Source organism: Mus pahari, chromosome 10 (assembly GCF_900095145.1).
Source record: "Mus pahari chromosome 10, PAHARI_EIJ_v1.1, whole genome shotgun sequence".
In the NCBI taxonomy this organism is placed as follows: domain Eukaryota; kingdom Metazoa; phylum Chordata; class Mammalia; order Rodentia; family Muridae; genus Mus; species Mus pahari.
The window spans coordinates 67211788-67236638 of NC_034599.1; the positions used below are offsets into that span (position 1 = coordinate 67211788).

General features: G+C 36.9%; 1 protein-coding gene across 5 annotated transcripts in view; it reads left to right on the plus strand.

Annotated features, from left to right (window-relative positions):
- Znf280d (zinc finger protein 280D) overlaps positions 1-16053 on the plus strand; it is an 86770-nt gene extending 70717 nt beyond the window's left edge. For 2 of the 5 annotated variants that reach the window (XM_021206384.2, XM_029543832.1), the window contains 3 exons: positions 3902-3947; positions 12554-12609; positions 14216-16053. In XM_021206384.2, coding sequence (XP_021062043.1) covers positions 3902-3947; positions 12554-12609; positions 14216-14816 — 703 coding nt within the window. In that variant the 3' untranslated portion in view covers positions 14817-16053. Of the gene's footprint in view, positions 1-3901; positions 3948-12553; positions 12610-14215 lie in introns of those variants that run through there. The other 3 variants (XR_003844673.1, XM_029543833.1, XM_021206386.2) reach the window with 3 other exon arrangements.
- Positions 16054-24851: the final 8798 nt, after the last annotated feature.

Here is a 24851-nt window from a genome sequence, read left to right on the forward strand (position 1 = left end):
AACAGTACAGTAGAAGTGTGCTGTGCAGGCCATGAGCTTAATGTGCTTCTGTGGCTTTAGCTTTATTGATTTAATTTTAGGCCTCAGATTTTCTCATTTGTAAGATAAGGGCAGTTGTAGACTGAAATCTTCAGACTCCAATATATTTATCAGCTGATTGAAAAAACCAAGAAACTTGGGAGCATCTTGTTCTGGGTATTGATTCTGAAGTTACCTGGATAGAAACAATGCAGGGAGTGGTTGGTACCTACATGTGGATGTTCTACAGGCTCATCTGGAGAAATTGTTCATACCCTCTGAGTTTCTTGTTTTAGTTAATGCCTCTGACATTGTTTTGACTTGTCAAGGCAGACTTTTATGGTGGATTGTGTTTCTTTCTTCTCATAAAGCTTTGTTTGGTAGACTTAAATTCCCTTGTTTCCAATTTATTTGTTGTGTTCTAAACTTTTAGGTTTAATATGGCCTTCCCTGGAGTGACCTCTGCCATCTCTTGAATTTCTCTTTTGACTACTGTTTTATTGCTCTTTCTGTGAGATGAGTCTGTACCATTTCAATAATGTCACTGCCATCTTGTTTCATGGTATTTTTATCTTTTTTTTCTATTGGGTTAGCCTTTTTTTGCTAACTCCTGTTCCTCCTAAAGAGCCAAGATTCATTGTGCACTCTGCTGCCCCTTCCTTGTCTCCTGATCATAGTGGTTCATGCCTTTAAGAAGCCATTGTACCAAATAGATATTTCTTTTCCAAATATTTATTTCAGTAGGTTTCCATGGCAATGACCTCTTCAAGAGAAGAGACAGTTTGATTCTTGGGACTAGAATACTTAGCACACAGGTTCGTGCACAGTATGGAAAATGTCTAGCTAAGGCATCTAGCCCATGCATCAATCTGTTCACACATCACAGAGAAAATGGTCAGAAAGATATTCTTGTGTTTCACTGTTCTTTCATAGTCTGATGCTGTCTTTTTTAGTCCTATCTGAAGTGGTTCACATTACTAGTTTGGCGTATCTCTTTTGCTTCTAACTTGCTTGAAATCTTAGTTCAGTCCCCTTGTGCGTGGGCAGAAGCACCTTGCCCACTGAGGATCGCCACAGCCCTCTTTTAACAAAAATCCTTCCATTGAAATTTACATTTGTAAAGCTAGAATGTGAGACACTTAAATGAACCTGAGTATTTTTGTCCTTGTGGGTCCTTCCCTTGCCTCATATCATGTATGTGTATAGTATGAAATAACTCTCGGAAGAGCATACAACTATAATTGAATCACAGTGTTCACATCATGTGTAGCCTTGTATTAAGCAGATGATCTGAGAAAAACGATCCATGCATTTTATGTAAACTAGAGAAAAGGGTTTTACCTATAGAAATTGTTTTTTTAATTATTTATTTTATGAGTACACTAACTGTCTTCAGAGGGCATCAGATCCCATTATAGATAGTTGCAAGCCACTATGTGATTGCTGGGAATTGAACTCAGAACCTCTGGAAGAGCAGCCAGTGTTATTAACCGCTGAGCCATCTCTCCTAACATGTTGAATTTATCAGAGATCTGTTTCAGCAGGTTTCCATGGAGAAATAGTAATAAAAATTACTTATTTTCAAATCATGTTGTAATTAACACTAACATTCTTTGTAGTGACATCTTCATGCTTGTTTAGAATAGTACACTACATTCTATAAAAAGAATAGTATGCACTCAAGAGTTGTCATATAATTGGCTAGTAGCAGGTCATTAGGTCAGAACTTTGAGCTTAGGAAAGTGACTACATCTCAAGTTATAACTATTTCAGCAAGTATCTTTAATATATTTAATTTAGGTAACAATTCTTTTTCCATAAGTATGAGTGAAATATTAGTATGTGTATTTAAGTTTATGAATCTTTAAAAAGTTTATGAATCTTAATGTATGTTTTGTTATAAAATCATAGTATAAGTTTATAATTGTGGAATTTACAGTATATTTCTAATTTATTTTAGAGTTGGTTTTCTGAATACTAATGATTATTACATTTTTCTCCTGTAAAGAGATTACTAGGATGTTAAATGCACAAAGCAGGAGGATTGAGATAATAAGCCTCTTAGACCTAGTTGTTTTAATAACTTCTTAGTTTCTGCGCTGGTAAAATGAAGACTAGTGAAAGTCTTTACCAGCCGTGAGTGCAGAGGTTGAGAGGACTCACTTTGACCAAGGGAACTGCTGTAGACATGTCAAGGTGATTAACAGTGCTGCTTGCTAGGATTAGAGTAGAATGGAAAAATCTTAATTTTTTAAATACTTTCTTGTTGCAACAGCTTGTTACGGTTTTTTAGACTAAATTTAAGATCTTTAAATGCTTAGAAATGAAAGTCTTACAATAGATTAATTTCAAAACTTAAAAAAATATAAGTTAACTTTTTTGGGTAACTGTTTTCTTTACATATAATCTTAAAGTTTTCAAATTTTTCCTATGTACTTCATTAAAGCAATGAAGTTGTACTGTATAATTTACATATGTATATTGTTATGCAGTTAAAAAATTTTAATTCCCAAAGCAAATAGAAATTAAAGTGTTTTAATTTTCTTTGTGCAAATTTTCGTTTTTCAAGTTTAAACTAATTTTAAATTATTATGGTATACTTCTACTTCTGGCATGATGGTTCAACAAAAATTATTCATTTTATTACACTTTTATCTAATAAGTACAATATAGATAATTTCTATACTTCTTTGCTAATAATCTAAAAAAGCATTAACAATTATAACTTTTTCTCCTTTTTGGTGGTAGCACTATGGATTAATATTAAGTGCAGAATTTTCTGTATGTGAAACAGATTCTTTAAAACTTAACTATAACTATATGCATGTACCCTGATTTTTAAATTGTATTCTGTCAAGGGAGGGTGTCTGCTGATACTCCATGTTTCATTGACTAACCATGGAGAAGGCCATTTGGATAGTTTATGGTCTACTAGATACCTCATTTTTGTACATGAAATTTGTTGTAATAGCTTTATGTTAAATGTTATTCTTTATATGTAACTATTTAATCTTTATAAAATTATAAATCACTTTAACTTAATGTATTTCAAGTCAGGTTACCTCTATATGCATCTTAAAATTAATTTAGTCCTCAAGAGTTTCGTAAACAGAGGTCCTTTTAAAATTTAGAATTTTGCTTTTACATTATATTGGTTTTTAAAAACAAACTGTGGAGATGCCATATGTCTGTTAAAATTACAAAATTTTTTTAGCAGTCAAGAATTTGTCAAATGTGTTTTGAATGGTAGATTTTATGAGGATTTACCCTCAAAATTCTTTTTTTCCTTTGTTTTTTATTTTGTTTTTGTTTTCTGCCTTCAGAATAATTTATTGTATGTATATTGCAATAGGTCACATTTGAGTTTTGCACTTTGAGTAGAAAGTCATCTCTTACTCTTTATGCCCTAAGATATGTAAAATCTAGTGTAAATTGTACATATAGATCTTTTGGTTGCTTTCTATTCTTAAAGTGTTTCTTGGAAGTTGTTTTACTAATGTTTTTTGTAACTTAGCAAAAAGAAACAGTTTCTTCAATTCTGTTTTTCTTAGACAGGAAGGAAATATATGTCCTTTTTCTTGATCTGGGGGTTATACCAGAGGGCCTCAGTCATGTTTGGCAAGGACACTATCACTGAGCCAGGGTCCTGTCCTGAAGTACAGTCATTCATTCATTCCTTCATTCAGCACAGACATTCTGCCTGTTGTTTGTTTTCAGTACTTTATGTTTACATTATTAAATCTTTGCAGCATCAGTCAGTTCTAGAGACTGTACAGTACTTTATTTAGATTTACATTTTAATTAAGCATGCCAAAAAAACCTATTTCATATTTTCTAACTGTAAGTATAATATAAAATAATCAATACTTATTTTGTTTTTAAGAATAAAAACTGAAGCTCCCACTAAGGGACAAGAACCTGTGTCTAAGGTAAAGTTTGTTTTATTTCATAATTTCATAAATTTTTTCATTTGAAAGAATTATTGCCACAATTTTGCAAAAATTTCAGTTGCAAACGAATGTCAGTAACAATTATTGTATGTAGTATGAAAATAATTGAGACTACAAATGTCTCATTTTAAAGTAAAATTGTCAGGTGTTTTTGTTTTGACAAAGAGATCATCTATTTTGATTTGTCTGTTGCTTAGTTAAACTGTTGAGTGATGGTAAATTTGTGAGTTAAATTCCAACCTCAGTAAAACCTCAGGCATTTAACACAGTAGAACTTAGTACTTCCACTTGGCCTAATATTTTAGGACATTTAAATCGGCAACGAATATAACAAAGTTTTAGAATTAAAAGTGTGTGTGTGTCTGTGTGTGTGTGTGAGAGAGAGATTTTCAGTATGAAATTCAGCATTTGAGCCTAGAGTCATCATGTAATCATCACTGTAGTCGGTCTTCCTGATCGTCTAAAAAGGTTGTGAGCTTCACTTTGCGTTTTTAATGGTGGTTTGTTTTTAATCCTTTAAGTTTTTGGCCACTTAGTAGAATGAAGAGAGTCAGATTGAGCATTTTTTTAAACATTTTTTCTTATAAACCATAGAAAGTGATCTGTGGGGGCTGGAGAGATGGCTCAACAGTTAAGAGCACTGACTGCCCTTCCAGAGGTCCTGAATTCAAATCCCAGCAACCACATGATGGCTCACAACCATCCGTAATGAGATCTGACTCCCTCTTCTGGTGTGTCTAAAGACAGCTACAGTGTACTCACATATAATAATAAATAAATCTTTGGGCTGGAGCGAACAGGACCAGAGCAAGCAGAGGTCCTGAGTTCAATTCCCAGCAACCACATGATGGCTCACTACCATCTGTACAGCTACAGTGCACTCGTATACATAAAATAAATCTTTAAAAAAAAAAAAGAAAGTGATCCTTGGTTTAAAAGGTTTTTAGCTACAGATATGTGTCTTTATTGGATGTTGCATTTTCAGATTGGTTTCCTCTTGAATGAGTTTCATTGGTTGTGGTTTTTTAGGAATCTGTCCATTTTTACCTAAGATGCTGAATTATGTTGAATATAGTGTTGCTTGTGGTGTTTCTGCTTGTCCTTTTTAAATACTTGTGGGATGTACAGTGATGTGTCTTCTTTTGCTCTTGATAGTGACAATGTATCCCCCCCCCCACACACACACTGTTGTTTTACGTTGTTAAACTCTATAAAGACAAAGAATGTAATTTTGTGCTTTATGTGGTTAATCTTTTAAGAATTATTGAAAACGTAAAAGTTGATTATATGTTTTTATTTTACTATTTTTAATGCTTTTTATTTCTTTTTAAACCTTTTTGTTTTTCTCTTTGACTTAAAGACCTTTCATTATATCTCATGTTATACATCTTTTTTTATTGTTTTTATTTTAAAATGTTTTCATTTTGGAAGATACTATTGTTGGATATAGATTTCTAGATGAGAGTTATCATTTTCTTCAGTTGTTTCGAGTTCTTGACAAGATGTCTTATCATCATTTCTCTATTTATACTTGGACATTTTTCTTGGGTTTTTCCTCAAGATTTTATCTTGATTTGTGACCTGCTAGGACTTGAGGTACCTAAGTCAGATGCTTTAGCTTATTTATATGCTAATCTATTGGTGTCTTTTTTATATTTATGGTAATTGACATTTTCAACTGTCTCTTATCTGTGAGCTTTCAGTTTATATCTATTTAAAGCAACTTGATGTTAGCCCTTGTAAGCCTTGTGACAAGCCCATCCATGAGTGCACGTTTAGCTCTAAAGAATATTGTTTGAACTGTTTTCTGATTATCACTTAGGATTCACTACTGAAATTTACATACTGCCTGTGCATGCTGCTCTCCCCACCCTTCCAATTAAAGCATTTAACCAATCAATTGTAGTAATTTAAACTTTTTGGGCTGGAGAGAAGGCTCAGCTCTTCTTAAGAGCTGCTCTTGGAGAGAACTGAGGTTTAATTCGCAGAAGCCACATGTTGTCTTTAAACCCTCTGTAACTCCAGTTTAAGGCATGCACATGGTACACAGACATACAATCAGACAAAACACCCATACACTTAAGTATTTAAAAAGTTTTAAGGGGGTGGGTGGGTAGACAGTTGGGTCAGCACTTACAGACACTTGTTCTTGTAGAGGACCTGGGTTTGGGTTCCAGCACCCACCTGGCAGCTCACAACCCCCTGTAACTCTAGTTCCAGGCTATGCAACCCCCTTTTCTGACCTCTGTGAATACCAAACATGCATGTGGTACATATAATATATACAAACAAAACATTCATGCATATAATTAATCAATCTTGAATTAATGTATTTTTCTGTCTGAAGTACTTGGAATATAGCTCGGCTGGTAGTGTTTGTCAGGAATGTGTGAGGTTTAGAGTTCAATCCCCAGCAGCCACATGAAGAGCCAGTTGTCATAGCACACACTTCAAATCTCATCATGAGGTAGGCAGAGAAAGGTGGCTCTCTGGAACTTGATTTGAGCCTCATCAGTAAACTCCAAGTTCCAAAGAAAGACCCTGTTTCAAAAAATAAGGTAGAGAACATTTGAGGAAAATATTTTATGCTGACTCTAGCCTCCAAACGCATGCTCATATATCTATACCTTCATCCATGAATATGCACAGGCACAAAAGTAAAATTTGTCCCTCTGATAATTCCTCTGTCTGGATTGTGCTGAGTCTAGTTCTTTGTCATCTAACAGTATGCATCCTGTACCCCTTGCTTTTCAGTTAAATATATGGTTGGAAGACATGTGTAGGACTGAAGAGAAGAGTATGTGTAATGCATACCTTTTTTTGTTCTAGGCCATTCACATAGGGCTTGGGTCTGTCTAATCAGGGACTGAATTCAATTTGAGTTTTCTCATTGCTAATGGGAAATCCTTCGAGAAACAGGGTCTTTCTATGGGACTTTGGGTTTACTGATGAGGCTCAAATCCAATACCAATAGCATCTCCCCTTTATTCTTTCCTGTTAACATTCATATTTAGCTAGAATAAATCATCAAACATATTTATTTGATTTCCCTGCTCTTGGCGTAAGGGAAGCCACTTTTTAAATATACAAATCAGATTTCTTAAGTATGCTTAAATATATGTATATTGAACCTTTTGTTACATTTTATTTTACTTGTGTGTATTTGTGGCTTTGTGTACCTGTGTGTGCAGGTACACACAGAGGCCAGGAGGCAGCATCAGATACCCTGGAACTAGTTATAAGCATTTTAGAGCCACCTATTATGGGTGCTGAGTCAGAACTCCAGTCCTCTGTAAGAACAGCAAGCACTCATAACTGCCTAGCAATCGCTCCCATTCCTCTTATCTCATACTTTTCATTTATTGTATATTTTGACACTGTGACGACTGTTATGGTAATTAAAACTTTACTTATTTAGACCACCTCCTCTGTCTTCTGTTCCTCATTACCCATCATTCCACAGGGATAGAGTTAGAGCAAGCCAAATGAGGCCTTCACATCAGGGCCACAAGTGAAGAGGTGAAGTCTCAGAATTTTAATAAGTAAATTAAGTACTCCTTTAATTCACTATTTTAAAGCACCACACTAAAGTGCAGAATAATTCATGATGAGCATAATCTGAAATTTTTAAAGACAGAATCTTGTTTTGTTCTTATATTTCCTGCCTTTGTAGGGCAGATAGTGAAAGAGACCTACTTGCATTTGACATTTTCCTCTGATGCTCCTTGTTGAGTCATGAGAGAAGCTGGCAGATTGTTCTCATTAATCATAGCTTCAATCTGTAGTAGTGCTATGCAAACAGAAACATTCATTTAATTACAAATCTTTGTTGAATTTTAACATAGTAAGTATAGATAGTAGTTATATAGTATAAATGCAATTTTTATTTATTAATATAATTGACCTGTTACAAATGAAACTTGAAAAAATGTTAAATAATTTTTGAAAAGTTACTTTCTTAGTAGGAAAATTGACAATTTCTCTGTTTTCAGTAGTGATTATAGCCATATGTGAGATGGTTCAAGCAGGTGTTCAACCATCCCTCCAGCCAGGCATTCCCACACAAAGACAGGATCTTTTACTCCATCTGGGGTTTTCTCTGCTATAAATTCATTAAATACATTTTTTTTTTTTTTTTTTTTTTTTTTTTTTTTTGGATTTTCGAGACAGGGTTTCTCTGTATTATAGTCCTGGCACTCATTTTGTAGACCAGGCTGGCCTCAAACTCAGAGATCTGCCTGCCTCTGCCTCCCAAGTGCTGGGATTAAAGGTGTGCGCCACCACTGCCCGGCCATTGAATACATTTCTGAGTCTTGTTTATTTCTCGGTTACTTCTAACCTATGGATTCTTAGCTTTAGTCTCTTTCATCGTGTCCCAGAGCTACTGAGATTTTTGATAAAGCTTGGGTATTGTTTTTCGTTTGTTTTTTCTTCTAATGATATCTGAAGGCAATATGTCCTCAGCCTTGTTCTCCATCCCTGCTGTTCTGTTCTCTGCTTCATCTAGTCTGTTTGTGATAAGTTGCATTGTACTTATTATTTTACTGTATTTTTCATTTCTACAGTTGCATTGCTTTTTAACCTTCGTGTCTTATGTGTATCTTTCCCAGTTTACTTAGAAGTAGGCAGCCTTCTCTGAGGGCTCAGTCTACTACTCCAAGAATTAATAGGCAACAAAGCAAGGCATGGAAATAGAATTCAAATCAATTAAAGCTAGTGACTATCCCACCAGAAAACTAATAGAAAATGAAATAGCACAGGCCAGCAAGGTGGCTAGGAGGTAAAGGCACGTGCCACCAAGCCCATAGGACAGACTCCTACAAATTGTCTTCTTATCTCAGCACATGCACATGATACACATGTGTGCGTGTACATATAAACAAATAAAATAGTAGAGTGGTGTTGAGTAATACATAAAGTTAGAAATTACAGTCAGTTAATAAGAGTAAACATGAAATAAAAGGACAGGGAGGCAAAGAGGTAAAAAGAAAAAGAAGTGTTAAGCTTTTATAAAAGGGGGCGGGAAATGAAGAATATAAAGAAAAAGCAAAAAAAGAGCATGAAGTCAGAGAATACAATTTTTTTAAAGATAAAGAATTTTAGAGTTGGGTTTTTTTGTTTGTTTGTTTGTTTGTTTTTGAGTCCTCTAATACTGGAGGAGACTGGTAACTGATGGTTTGAACCAGGAATCTATTCTCTTTTCCACTCTTCTGTCCTGGGCTCAGTGTCTCCTGGTGCTGAATTTTCTTTGTGTACTAGGAACCACTGCTGGCCACATCTTAGTTCTATGGACTGAAGGCTAGACAGGTTCTTACTTGCTCCCGATACCTTTTAATCTATGTGCCCTTTGGGTGATGAGCATCCAAGTCGAGGAATTTTCTTAAGAGAATCAAAGAGTAGAGGAAACAAACTAACATATTCCAAAGTGATCTGAGGGAACCAGGTTCAGAGCCTGCTTAGCAGTGGATAACTCTGGGGATGGGAAGGAGGCAGCTTAAGTTTCTCATTCTTGCTGGCATCAGACCTTACATAGCAAGGAGCACCTCCAGAGTCTGAGCAATCTGCCCATTGCAGGCTAGCATCTCCCCACTGATCCCAAGTCCAAGTAAATTGTCATATGTGGAGGTCACTGTCCATTGACCCTTCCTTGCGGCCTAAACTACTTAGCATATTCGTACATCTTGCATTCTTTTCTCTGTGTTAGTGTCTCCAGGCACCCTGACTTGTGATTCTCCCTTGGATTTTCATTTCCAGAGTAGCTCAGTCCCAAACAGGTTCTTTCTCAAGGTGGTATATTGTGATATAGTATGGGGGTGTTGTAAAATGGATTTGATTTCTTCTCCAGTGCTGCTGCCATATAGGAAAAGTTAAATTTTCCTACTAAAATTTCTTACCAGATTTAAGATTTGTGAAGATTATAGGCTTATCCTGTGTTAGGACTTCTTACTATCTTGTCCTCAGCAAGTTGCCTGCCTGGCTGTCTTTGTGGATTTAGCTTCTACTTCCTTCTCTGGGGTCTTCTGAGGTCTGCTTGCTCTTGTTGCTTATGTAGTTTTTTGTGTCTCCAGCACTACAGCTAGCCATCTTTCTTACTTAATTCCTAATGTTTGCCTCGTCCTCCCTTCAGAGTAAAATCTACTGGTCACTTATGGAGTCACATGTAGATTGCTTCTAAGAACCCGCCTTTTGTTTTGTTTTTGAGACAAGGTTTCTCTGTGTAGCCCTGGCTGTCCTGAAACTCTCTTTGTATACCAGGATGACCTTGAATTCACAGAGATGAACCTGCCTCTGCCTCTCAAGTACTGGGATTAATGGTCTGTATCACACATGCCTAGCCAAAACTCTGCCATGTTTAATCCAGACGTCCTGTATTATATTTTGAGTAGATCTTTTATCTGTGGTAAATCATGTGCCGATGATGGGAAATGTTCTTTGTTTTTGTTTTTTGTTTTTGTTTTTTTTTTTTTTTTCGTTTTCACAGATTGTTTTCTACATTCCAAATGGTTTCTATAGAATGTTGATGTGCTACATTATATGTCAGTCTTACTCATTAATACTGGCCCTAATTTTATCTGTGATACATAGGAGTTTCCCAGAAATAAAAGTTCTTGCTTGATTTTGTTGCTAACTGTTGCTTGATATGTCAAGCTCACTTTATGAAATATCTACTGAATATCAAAGTACGTATAGTTTAGCTTTCATTTAAAATGAAAGTGACATTTTATGGGGGCTTGAGGGGAGTTTGTGTTCAGTTCACAAAACAGCCATAGACTATGGTGCTTTTAATATATGCACAGAATATTATTGACAAGACATCAGTTTTTCCTTTTACATGCTCAGCATTAGACTGAAACCTAAGGCTGTAGGGTGTAGCACAGTAGAGCTGCACTGTACAGTGCACATAGTCCTGGGCTGATTCTCAGCACTTTACTTTTTTTTTTTTTTTTGGTTTTTCGAGACGGTTTCTCTGATTTGTGTTATGGTGCCAGCATTTTTATTCCTCGCTAGTCTTATACTAAGCATTGTGACTTCTCTTAATTCCTGAAAACTAACATGGATTCCTTGGGTGTCTGTGAATCATATTTTGAGACCTACTGATGTCAATTTTAATGTGAATTTACCTCCTGAATGTGTGTGCATACAACCTTCATACTTTGCATGGATATTGTTTAGACTTAGCTGCAGTGAAATCTGATTGTGCTGAGGTGAGGGATTTTATGAAGAGATTTCCCTACACACAGTCTTTAAGGGGAGTGGGTGTTTTGGGACTGATTAGTGTCTCCAATCAAAATCCAGCCCCTCATGCTGTTCTTTGTTCTGATTCTCATGTAGTCTTGATGAGATAGTTCAGAGAGCTGACTGTTCACCTCTATGGTAAGGGAATCTCTACCTTTTGTGAGTTGGAGAAAGAGCAATTAGATTCCCAGAAGTTGCTGTGCATCGGTTTTTCCTTTTACATGCTCAGTATTAGATCAGGTTTCTCTAAAAGCCTTGCCTTTGAGCCCCTCTGTCCAGAGAAACTCACTCCCTCACTGCCCTCCTGCCAGCATCTCGCTGTCACCTCCACCATCCTGCTGAGCCTTCAGTATTTCAGCCGCTTGCCAGTTGCTGACTTGTCTTTACTAATAAGCATGGTTGGTATTTTCTTGATTTTTATTGAGTGAAATTGCTTAATTCTTAGGTACAATTTTTAGTGGAATTGGGTGTATACAAGGACATAAATGTGTATGACTCATGTCACAGGCTTGAAGCAGTCTGCTGGGGTTAAGAGCAAGACCTCTGTCCTTGGACTTCGTGCTCCCTCCACTTCTCAGTTATGCAGACATCACTTGTGATATCTCACATGTTGGCTAGATAAAACTTAATGTAATCCTTAGTACACTCCACACAGCGTCTGTGCTTGGAGGCTGTTGCTTCTCAGGGCCCGAGAACCACTCCCACTAGATGAAGGCATTCAGTATTCCTTCCTCATGCTCAACATTTACAATAAGCAAAATGTTTCTTCAATATATCTTTCTTTTCATACTTGTGGCTTGACAGTGGAAGAATTAACATAATTCTTAAATATGAAATAAAAACTTCAAGTGTTTTTTCTAAGTATCTGCAATATGTAAGATTCTGGGGGGTTGGTATCTTATTCATATTTAAGTTTCAAGCAGTTTCTGCTTGAATAACTTCTATATTTGAGAACCTTGGCAAGGAAAATAGGCAACATTTCACTCTGGTCTTTAGTGATCTGGAACTCAGTATGTAGACCAGGCTGGCCTTGTACTCATAGAGATCTGCCTGCCTCTGCCTCCCAAGTGCTACGATTAAAGATGTGAGCTACTACATTCAGCTAGGAAATAGTTCTTAATAAAGATGAGTACTGGTTTTTTTTACTGTAATTCAAAACTTGATGGTATACTGAAAATGTTACATATTTGGAAAAAATGCCTATTCTACTAAACACTTAAGATTGATAAATTCATTTTCTGTTCCTTTGGTGAATTAGCTTGCACAGTTAAATTGCTCTAATCCAGAACATTTAGTATAGGAGGAGGAGGAGTTGTTTAACCATGAATGTAAAAATGTTATTGTTTCAGGAAACAGCAAGACATAGTACAGCTGAAGGAGAACCAGGAGCATCACATTCTGAAAGGTAAGACTAAAGGAAAAATGAGTCTCTTGATCAAGTTTATTGAAACAAATTAATACTTGAACTAAATTATATTTCACTGACAACTGGCAAAGAGTTATGTGAATTCATTACTTTTGTAATGACTTTTAATGAAAGTTCAAACTTTTATAAATTTAAGTTTCTTAAAGTATTATACATAAAATGTTAGCATTTTGAATACTATGCTAAATATTTTAAATATTTCCTCTATTAAATGAAAACAGTTATAAGATACTACAGATTATGAGATTCAACAGTTAAATTATGTAATTTCTCATTTCTATCTTTATATTTTATAGTAGGCTATTTGCTAATCTGTTGAGAATAACATCCTATCCCACAAAAAAGTAAAATATTGAGGACTTATCAAGATTTTTTTTTGTTTTCACTAGTAAAATAATCTGGCCTCCTTACATCTTTATCCTAGAGTTCTAAGAAAAGAAAGAAGTTGAACAAAGTTAATTTTACAAATTTGAAAGGAAGAAAAATGTGGGTTTTATCTGTGACTAGTAAACATAAGAAAATGAGCTCGGAACAAATAATTGATGAGTTATAATTAAGATGGTTGGATGGTCAGAATCTTTCTGAGAGACTAATAACGTGATTGTCTGATACATGGTCAAAAATGTCTTTTACAGTAGCAACATAAATGAAAAATGGATGGAGACAAGCAATGTTAACTAAACTAAACTTTCATGGAAGACCATTTTTTCACATAATTTTTTCCATGTAATCAATGATTTAGTTTAGTTGAAAATCTCAATGGTGTATAGTTGGAAACTAACAGTATTTCCCCAATGTTGGTATAAATGCAGATCAATACAGCAAAGTAAATTGCAGAGAAATTGCTTTGTGTGTTTAGTGTTTTCATAGTAGATGACACCTGATATCCTCACTGGGGTAGCCACTCAGCACATTGAAAAAAAGTGTTCAAATTCTGGATAGATTAACTATTAAAATTAGGAATATATGGTAATTTGTTTTTGTTAAGGTAATCATCCTTAGATCTACATAACTGGCTATACTATTTTATGATTCATTTAATTATTCCAGTTTACATACCAGGGTCAGAGAAATATGTGTATATACACCTAAATATGTATGTACATAAACATGTACTCATACATATATACATTCCTTGCATATGTTTTCAAGTATATGAGGTTATCAGAAATCAGGAAAATGTTTGTGAATACTGATTTGATTTTATATAGGAAAGATAATCTAAGCATAGAGTATATAAAACATAAAAGAAATTAGACTTTTCCATAGATTGATTATGTTAGGTACTTTCACTGAATATTAGGGACACTTAATTTGATCCAGACACTGTCAGAGCTTCATCAGACAACAGCAGTTACTCCTAGGACAAAGATAGCTGGAAGGCACTCGGTTTTCAGGTTCCTTTTGATTTGTGGTTCCAGCATTTCTTAGAGTTTTGCCTTAGCTTTCTCCCAACTTTTAAGAATAGCCAGGGCTTAGGGACCTGTCTGTTTGGGTAGTCTCTTTAACGTGTTTTGCATCTGAGTATGCCTTTATTGGTGTTACATCGTTTTATGAACAGCTAATAAGCAGCTTTGTTTTTCAGTAAGCAGGATAAAGCTCCTTCATCAGAAGGCGGCACTGGGTGTGATGCAGGTGTATGTGAAGCTGCAGCAGCAACAGACTGTGAAAGAGATGTAACAGTTTCAGATAAAGAAAATGTAAGCAGCTCACAGAACATCTTGAGTCATGATCCAGATGTTGGAATAGATACTATGGAAAAGAAAGCACAAACACATCATGCCTGTCAGGAAGTGGAGCTGAAGGTGGACCAGAGTTCAGAAAGCACAGACCCATGTGACCAGAGTAAAGAGCACAATCCCACTGAAGCTGAACTGTCCTCAGAGACTAGTCAGGATTTGCAGTTAACATCAGGGGATGTTGGCATTGATCAACTTCTGAGTCAAGAAGATGAACCTAAATCTGTGAATTCTGATGCTAGTGAGCAAGGCAGTGTTCATTTGGAACCTTTGACGCCATCGGAAGTACTTGAGTATGAAGCCACAGAGATCCTCCATGATGGTGATGATCCTTCAGCCAACACCAGTGACACGGTATCTGATCAAACAGATGGCAGTCCTGGAGGAAGTAGCCCTTGTAGAGCAGAGACAGCAGTAGACCTGGCAGATGGAAAGGAAAGAAGCTGAAGTGACGTAGTCATTCCAAGTTTCATTCCCAACAGCACTTAGAACAATACTGTCTGGTGAGCTCAGGAGTACCATGGTAGAGGGCAGCAGAGGAAGATCTGAGGAGGTCCGTCATACACTTCACCTGTGTATTCAATCTTACTAAATCAGTTTACCAATAATAGCATGATTAGTATGAATTTCCACATTTTTAAAAACCTGAACAGAACTTTAGTGAAAACTAAGTTTGTCATCCAAAGGTCTCTTAGCACTTTTTGATGAAATCTTGTTTACCAATATGAAATTATTATAAGACTAATAGCTATGTTCGTCAGACTTTTCAAACTTTCATTAGTACTAAAAGTCCTCATCATCTGAATATTCCTTTTAGTAAACTTAAAGGAAGAGATTTAAAACCATGCACTTTTTGAAAATACCTTTGAACTGCCGATCAATTGTTACTGTTAATATGAAGGCTTTGTTTTTAATATGATCCTGGTGATAAAGCATGCTCAGAGTGCTAAACTGGCCTGTTGAGAACTTGGATGAATATAAAAATTAAGTTTGGATTTGATATAACATTCCAATCTGTCAAAAGCATGCAAACAGAATTTTAGAATCTGTGCACCTCCATATAAGTGTTAGCCTGCCAGGCTGTCAGCTTACCTTTATTAAACTTTCAGTGAAAGTGAAATTATGAAAATATAAATTTATATTTGTGCTTTTAGTCAGTGTATAAGCTGTGCAGAACCCCACCCCAGCCCCCATGGACTAGTTGTATAAAGTAGAAATCTGTTATTGAAGCTCTTAAATAACTACTATGATTTTAATATTGTTTCAATGATTTTTAGCAATAGACCCATAAAAATGGTCTGGAAACCAAACCAAAGTATGGTAGAATGTAGGCAAAAAGAATTGACGTAAAAACATGTCTCTACATGTACTCAACTATGTTAAGGGACTTCCTTAATTGTAAAAGTTGAAACTTCAAATGGGACCCTAAAGCATATGTTTTAAAAAAAAAAAAAAAAGTTTGTGGAAATTAGCCTAATTTATCCATATGTCAGCTATTAAGTTGATTTTTAGATATAGAAATGAATATAACAATAGTTTCATTTTAAGTACTAATAAAATTTTATTTTAAATGCTGCATTTTTAATTCTTAAGATGTACTTTGAATTCTTAAACTGTTTAATTGAATGTTAAATGTTTTCAAGGCCTGTTAAAATTCTGTTGTATATAGTAGTTTTTGAGCAGATATTTGCAATAAAAACCTGTCTTTGAATAATTTTATATTCAGATTCCTGTCTGGCTAGCCTGTCTTTGGTGCTGTCATGTGTATTGTAGGCAGTAGTTCTTATACAATAAGCTCCATTCTATGTGCTTTACTGACAGACTGAACTGAAAACGCAAGGGACACACCGCTAATACTTACACAGTAGTTCTTTCACATCAAGAGAAAGAATAGTATTGTACATTTATTTTCCTCATGAATTTAAAGAGGTTGAATAGGAAAAACACATAATTGTTTTTTTGAACATTTAAAGAGAGCTGTTTTTTTTTTTTTTTTTTTTTTTTTTTTCGTCTTTCCTGCTTCCAAGACAAGTTGTAACAGAAATCCACCACAGGAAACTAATTTGCCATATTATAAAACTTTTGAGCCCAGGCATAGAAAATAGTTTACCTGTATGAGGACCACTTTCTCAATTACATTCAGTTTCTTGTCAAGCCTGTTTTTCTATACTATAAAACTCGTGTACGAAACCCTTAGATCAAAATAAGTCTCCAAAGTATCTAATTCCTTGAGCTTTGTAGTTTGTATCTCTACCCAGTAGCCATATGCAAAGTCACTGATGAGTGCCCTGTGTGAGATGGAACTGGTGCTGGACTCTTGGTTGTTCACCCAGAAAATGAAGTAGTAGGGGATAGAGGACAATGAAAGAAGCCTCATGTTTAGCAGCTTACGCGCTGTACCTTCTTCCATAGCCTTCATACTTCCTCCTAAGTAGTTGGGAACTAACAATTCAGATACAAAAAATCAGCCTTTAAATAGTAGTGAGCAGTCTAGAAGCAAACATGTCCACTGCGAGACTGAGGCCTCTGTGGTTTGTAGCATGAAAACAGCGGTAGGGAATATGTAACTACTGAGCCTGTTTGTGGATCTATTTACAGAGCAGCTGGGTACATGCGGGCCATAGGGTTACATACACCTACTTTGAGTTTGGGTAACAGCTAGGATGTACTCAAGTGACCTTACCTCAGAAGATGCAAGGTGCCTTGCAGTTACAACACTTTAAAGACATTAAGAAGCATCATATTGCTTTGTGGGGTTTTCTTTTTAACTTATATTAAAACTGAATACTATTTTTCTTAGGTTATTCTCTTTTGCATCCTTTCAGTGTTTTAAGGTAGGTCTTTTTTCATCCTATGAATTTTTTTAAAAAAATTTGTGTGATGTAGGACAGGAGGTGTGTGCATGTGGTAGGGCTATGTGGAAGTCAAGGGAAAAGTCTGGAGTAAATTCTCTACCTTTATGTGGATTCCTGGGGTGAACTCAAGTCACCAGGCTTATACAGCAAGCCCTCCTCTTGCTGAGCCATCTCTCCAATTCAAATATATATATATATAAATGTGTGTGTGTGTTTGGAATACTTGGCTGTGCACACAAAAGTGAAGAAAATAATACCCAGCAGTCACTGCATAGGATTAAAATGCCAGGACTCAAGCCTAACTTAGCCTTGTTCTGAAGCTGGTGTTTCCACTACACCTACAATAACAATTTCTAGCACTAAATATTCTCTTACTAAAAAGATTTTTGTCAGATAACTCTTATTGGTGAGTAAGTACAGTTTTGTTTATCATTTCACAGTAGTTACACATGGAATCAAAGTTTTTTTTTTACTTTATGAAAAGTATATATTTTTAATTGGATATTTTATTTGTTTACATTTCAAATATCCCGTTTCCCCCTATGCAAACTCCCTATCCCATCCCCCCTTACCCTGCTTCTTTCAGGGTGATCACCGACCCACTCCCACCTCACTGCCCAAGCATTCCTCTACACTGGGACATCAGGCCTTCACAGGACCAAGGGCCTCCCCTCTCATTGATGCCAGATAAGGTCCCTTCAGCTCCTTCAGCCCTTCCACTAACTCCTCCATTGGAGTCCCTGTGGTCAGTCCAATGGTTGGCTGCAAGCATCCTTATCTGTATTGGTCAGGGTCTGGCAGAGCCTCTCAGGAGACAGCTCTGTCAGGCTCCTGTCAGCAAGCACTTAGCATCAGCAGTAGTGTCTGGGTTTGGTGTCTGCATGTGGGATGGATCTCCAGGTGGGACAGTCTGGATGGCCTTTCCTTCAGTCTCTGCGAATCCAAGATTTCTTAACCAGCCATGGTTAAGCATGGTAGCACAGGTATTATAATGTTAACTCCTAGGATGCTGAAGAAGGAGAATCAAGTTCCAAGCCAACCAAACTCCATAGTAAGAATCTCACAGAACACCCTTAAGTTTTTTTGGTTTGGTTTGGTTTGGTTTGGTTTGGTTTGGTTTGGTTTTTGAGACAGGGTTTCTCTGTATACCCCTGGCTGTCCTGGAACTCACTTTGTAAACTAGGTTGGCCTCAAACTCAGAAATCCACCTGCCTCTGACTCCTGAGTGCTGGGATTAAAGGCGTGCGCCACCACGCCTGGCTCTCAAGTTTTAAGATAAAATACTCCTGGTATTTATTGATAGCAATAGGAGACTTTGCCTCAAGGGGAGAGGTTAGCATATAATTTTATACTTAGAAAAGTAATTGTGTAGTTAAAAGAAACATTTTTCTATAACTTGATGAGATTTTAACATCATTGCACTTTTATAGCAGTCTGTTAAAATAGTTATTTTTGTGGTAAACATGATTATTTCTAGTCGTATCAAAACTGTTCCCTGAGGCTCCATACAAAAAGCATCTGCTGCACAAGGGTGAAGATGAGAGTACCAATTTCCAGCTCCTACATAGGGTAGGTGTGGCAACAGAATGTAATTCCAGCATTCAGCATGTAGTAACAGAGATTGGGGTCCCCAGAGTGAATCTGTCTTTACTAGATTATTACAATGTCATGTGCCTTTTCAGCTAAAACACCTGTTTCCAAAGTTTAGAAGAAAGGCTAAGTGTGAGTGTGTGTGTGTGTCCTCAGATACCAGAAGAGGAGCATCAGATCGATGGATTCGGAATTTACAGGTGGTAATCTGCGTGATGTGTTGGCTAGGAATCAAACTGGGCCCTCAGACATGGAGCAGATATTTACTGTTCTGTTTAGTAATGTTTGACCTGTGAGTCGTGTAAGGCCTGTCTTTCTTTATATGAGTGGGAAAAAAAATAATCAGAATGCTTGCCTCACCAGCTCCCTTGAATTGATGTGTGAGCATTTGCTTTTGACAGCTAATCAGGTGTGCTCCTTCATCACGCTGAGATAATGAACCAGGTACAATGAAGCAGTAATCTTTAGACAATGACACATCATTATTCTTTTGAGGTAGCATTGCCTATGAACCCTCTGCAGGTTTAGTTCTGTCTCACAACAACGTGGGTGGCATTCAAAATTTGTTAAGGTAGAAGCTGAAGAAATGGCTTGCTTAGTGCTCAAGCACATATACTGCTCTTGTTCGGAGGTAACTCGAGCTCCAAGGAATCCCATACTCCTGACCTCCAAGGACATTCATATATACATACACAGAATTTTTAAATTTTTAAAAATAAAAAATTTTAAGGTGGAACTGTCTTAACAGGAAATCAAGCATTTTAAAGTGAGCAAGGGAAATAGCACATAGTGTGTTTACAGTGTTGTACAACCCTACCTCTAGTTCCCAGACCTTTCTAGCCAAAGGAAAGCCATCTTGCCAACTAAACAGTTTCTCCCCATTACCTCAGTCCAACCACTATAGATTTCTTTTCTTTTTCTTTTCTTTCTTTCTTCCTTTCTTTCTCTCTCTTTCCTTTCTTTCCTTCTTTCTTTCTCTTTTTTTTTCTTCTCTTTTTTTCTGAGACAGGGTTTCTCTGAATAGTCCTGGAACTCACTCTGTAGACCAGTCTGGCCTCCTCAGAAATCCACCTGCCTCTGTCTCCCAAGTGCGCCACCACTGCCTGGCTAGATTTGTTTTATTTATTTATTTATTTATTTATTTATTTATTTATTTATTTATTTATTTATTTTTGGTTTTTCTTTAGATGCAGTTTCTTTGTGTAACCCTGGCTGTCCTGGAACTTACTCTGTAGTCCAGGCTGTGTGATTCCAAGGCCAGCTAGTTCCCACCCCAGATTTGTGTTTCAGAGATCTTTACTAATTTCTAGATTTGTTTTCAATTCTGGGCATTTGCATATTAGAACTGTATAATCAGAGGCATTTTGGGTCATTACGCTACATCTGCAGCCAGCCCTCTAACACAAATAAGTGGAAAGGTATCCTGTGTGTTTCAATTTTTAGAGATCAATGCTGTCAAAACCTTCATGCTCCCTAAACAAAGATTTGATGAAATCCCTAGCCAAATTCCAATGACATAAAAAAATAAATAGAGCAAAAACAGCATTTAGAAATCTACAGAAGCACAGACATTTCTGGATAGTCATCAGTTTGGGGCAAGAACAAAGCTAGAAGCATTATACTCCCTAATTTTAGAAAATACTAAAGTTACAGCCATGAAAACAATATACTAGTGTAAAAGTTAACCTACAGGTCTAAGGAATAGAGAACTCAAAAGTAAACACGCACAAACACTGTCAGCTGATCCTTCCAGAAGGGTATCAAGAATACACAACAGGGAAAATATTTTTTTCCTCAGTAAACCATGCTTGAAAAATTGGATATCCATGTGCAAAAAAAAAAAAATGAAGTTGGACCTGACTTCACACTAAGTGCAAACCCCCATACCATAGTGTCTATTCACAGCAGTAAAACCATAGCTAAAATACTGCTGAACCATCTCTCCAGTCCCTGTGACTAAAAACTATATAAAGGAACTGAGTAGAAATTTTTGTTAACAAAGACAACAGGTAAATGAAAGGCAATATCAACAGCTGTGCTGGTTAGTTTGTCAACTTGAGGCAACCTAGAATAACATAAGAGGAGATCTAGTAACAGATTGTCTAGATTGGCCTATGAGCATGTCTGTGTGAGATGGTCTTGATTGGTGGGAATTCTTGCCCACTGTGGGTGACCCCATTCCCTGAGCAAGGGATTTTGCATTGTATCATTGGAGATAGCCAGCAGAATACAAGCACGAATGCACTAATTCATTTCTTTCTACTCTTCACTGTGGATGAAATATTAAATGCTTCAAGTTCCAGTCATCTTGTCTAGCCTAAAATGACTTATTGTAACCTTAAACTGTGAGCCAAAGAAGCTATTTTTTCCTTAAATCACTTTTGTAATTTATAATGAAAATTCCAGACAAATTTTACTTATGAACATTGATACAAAAATACTCAATACTCAAAACCAAATCCAAGAACACATCAAAAACATCATCCACCATGATCAATTGGCTTTAACCCAGTGATGCAGGGGTGGATCAATATACAAAAATACATTAACATAATCCACCATATAAACAAAACTGAAAGAAAAAAATCCACATAATCAACTAAATAGATGCTTTAAAAGCCTTTGACAAAATCCAACACCCTTTCATGTTACAATTCTTGGAGAGATCAGGGACACAAGGCATATACCTAAACAATAGAAGCAATATACAGCAAGCCAATAGCCAACATCAAAATAAATGAAGAGAAAATTAAAGCAATTCCACTAAAATCAGAGACTAGACAAAGCTGCCCACTTTCTCCCTAGCTATTCAATATAGTACTTGAAGTTCTAGCTAGAACAGTAAGACAACTAAAGGAGATCAAGGGGATACAAATTGAAAAGGAAGAATTCAATATATTACTATTCTCAGATGACAAGATAGCATAGATAATTGACCCCAAGAATTTGACCAGAGAACTACAGCTGAGAAACACCTTCATCAAAATGGCTGCATACAAAATTAACGTTTAAAATCAGTGTCCCTTCTTAAATAAACAGGTTAAAAAAGAAATTAGGGAAACAACACTCTTTACAATAGCCATAAATAATATAAACTGTCTTGATGTAACTCTAACCAAGCAAGTGAAAGACTTGTATCACATGAACTTCAAATCTCTGAAGAAAGAAATTGAAAAAGATATCACAAGATGGAAAGATCTCCCATGCTCATGGAGTAGTAGGATTAACATATTGAAAATGGCCATCTTACCAAAAGCAATCTCCATATTCAACACAATTCCCATCAAGATCCAACACAACTCTTTACAGACCTTGAAAGAACAATTATCAACTTCATATGGACAAACAAAAAACCCAGGATTGATAAAACCTGATCTTAGCCATTCTGACAGGTGTAAGATGGAATGCAGTTTTGATCTGCACTTCCCTGATGACTAAGGATGTTGAACACTCTGTAAGTGCTTCTTGGCCATTTCAATTCCTCTACTGAGAATTCTCTGTTTAGCTCTGTACCCCATTTTTAAATTGGGTACAGGCATGTCCAATAAAAACTTCTGGAGGTATTATCATCCCTGATCTAAAGGTGTACCTCAAAGCAATACAAATAAAAACTGCATGGCACTGGTATAGAAACAGACAGATTGGTCAATGGAATGGAATCATACTGAAGACCCTGAAATGAGCCCACTCACCTACAGACACTTGAGTTTTTACAAAGAAAGTAAAACTATACAATGGAAAAAAGCATCTTCAGCAAATGATACTGGTCTAACTGGATATCTGCATGTACAAGAATGCAAATAGATCCATGTTTATCACCCGACACAAAACATAAGTGTAAGTGGATCAAAAAAAGACCTCAACATAAAACTGGATACACTAAATCTAATAAAAGAGGAAGTGTACAGGAGCCAACTTCCTGATCAGAACATCAATGGCTCAGGTTCTAATTTCAACAATTCATAAGTGGGACTTCATGAAACTGAAAAGCCTTTGTAAGGCAAAGCACACCATCAGTAGGACAAACAGCAGCCTACAGATTGGGAAAAGATCTTCACCAACTCTCAGTCTAACAGAGGACTAAAATTCAAAATATTAGAAAGAACCCAAGAAGTTAGACACCAAAAACCAAGCAACCCAATTTAAAAATGGGGTACAGAGCTAAAAAGAATTCTCAATAGAGGAATTGAAATGGCCAAGAAACACAGAGTGTTCAACATCCTTAGTCATCAGGGAAGTGCAGATCAAAACTGCATTCCATCTTACACCTGTCAGAATGGTTTAGATCAGAAACTCAAGTGACAGCACATCCTGGCAAGGATGTGGAACAAGGGGAACACTCCTCCATTGATGGTGGGTGTGTAAACTTGTATAATCACTTTGGAAATCAATTTGGTGGTTTCTCAGGAAACTGGGAATAGTTCTACCTTAAGACCCAGCTATACCAGTCCTGGGCATATACCCAAAAGAATCCCACTATACCACAGGGACATTTGCTCAACTATGTTTATAGCAGCTTTATTCATAATAGCCAGAAACTGGAAATAACCTATATGTCCTTCAACTGAAGAATAGATGAAGAAAATGTGGTACATCTACACAATGGAATACTAATCAAAGACATCATGAATTTTGCTGGCAAATAGATAAAATTAAAAATATCATCCTGAGTGAGGTAACACAGAGCCAGAAAGACACATATGGTATGTACTCACTTCTAAGTTGACATTATCCATAAAGTGTAGAATAACCATGCTACAGTCCGCAGATCTAAAGAAACTGGGTAATAAGGAGGTCAGAGGGAGGATTTTGGAATCTCAGGAAAGGAAAATACTCACTGGAGATGAATAGAGGAAGGGAGCTAGGTAGGAGAAGAAGTGAAGAGGGCAATGGGGATGGCAATCAGGTATGGGGAGGGGGCTGGGGAGGACAGGAAGTGAGGATGGAAATAGGTGGGGCATCTCTGGTGACTAGCTGAAGGCCTGGATAGGGAAGGATACAGGGAGTCTATGGGTTGACCCTAGCTGAGATTCCTACCAGAGGAGCATATAGAGACTGAAGTGGCCACCTCCTATTGCCAGGCAGAATTTCAAGTGGAGAGAGTGGGACATCAATCCACCCACAGAACCTTCAACCCAAAATTTGTCCTGCCTACAAGATGTGCAGAAATACAGATGAAGCAGAGACTAAGGGAACAGTCAACCAATGACTGCCCCAACTTGAGATCCATCCCACAAGAGAGAGCCAACCCCTGACACTATTAGTGATGCTCTGCTATGCTTGCAGACAGGAACCTAGCATAACTGTCTCCTGAGAGGCTTTATCCAACAGCAAATGGAAACAGAAGGAGAGACCTGCAGCCAAACATCAGACAGAGCTCAGGGAGTCTTGAGGTGTGGACGCCTACCTCGCCAGCAAGGAAAACACCACACAACAGGATTCTTCTGCACACGTTTATTGGGAGAGCTTGATGGCTGAGGTGAAAGACCCCGAGCCAGAAAACTGGTGCTGCTTATATATGCTTAGGATAGGCGTGGAGCCTCCTGATTGGATATGCCATCAGAACCTCATTAACATGCTCCGGGGTCGAGCAGTGACTCAGCAGATACCCAAATGCACATGCGAACATTGCTTGTTTATCAAGAAAGCATGCAGGAAGTCGGAGCCATCTTGTAATGGTGAATTACCTGGCTTCCCACATCTCCCCCTTTTATATTTATTATGGCCTAATCCAATGATCTAGCCATTAACTTCCTCAGCTAACAGCGATCAAAAAGGATATAGTTAATAAAACACGACGACCCTTTCGCGTGCAATGAGCCAAACTCTGCGAAGTGCAAGGGCTGGTCATGAAGGCAAATCTCACTCATCCCAGTGCAATGGGTTTACTTCCCTTGGGGTGCAAGAGCTGAGATTGCGAATGCTAATATTTTCGCAGCATGGCAAGCCACACTTCTGGGGAGTTTCCTTGTTCGATTGCCAACAGTGCTTGGGTAAGGACCATTTTGTCACGTTTATGTTGAGATCTGACTTTGCA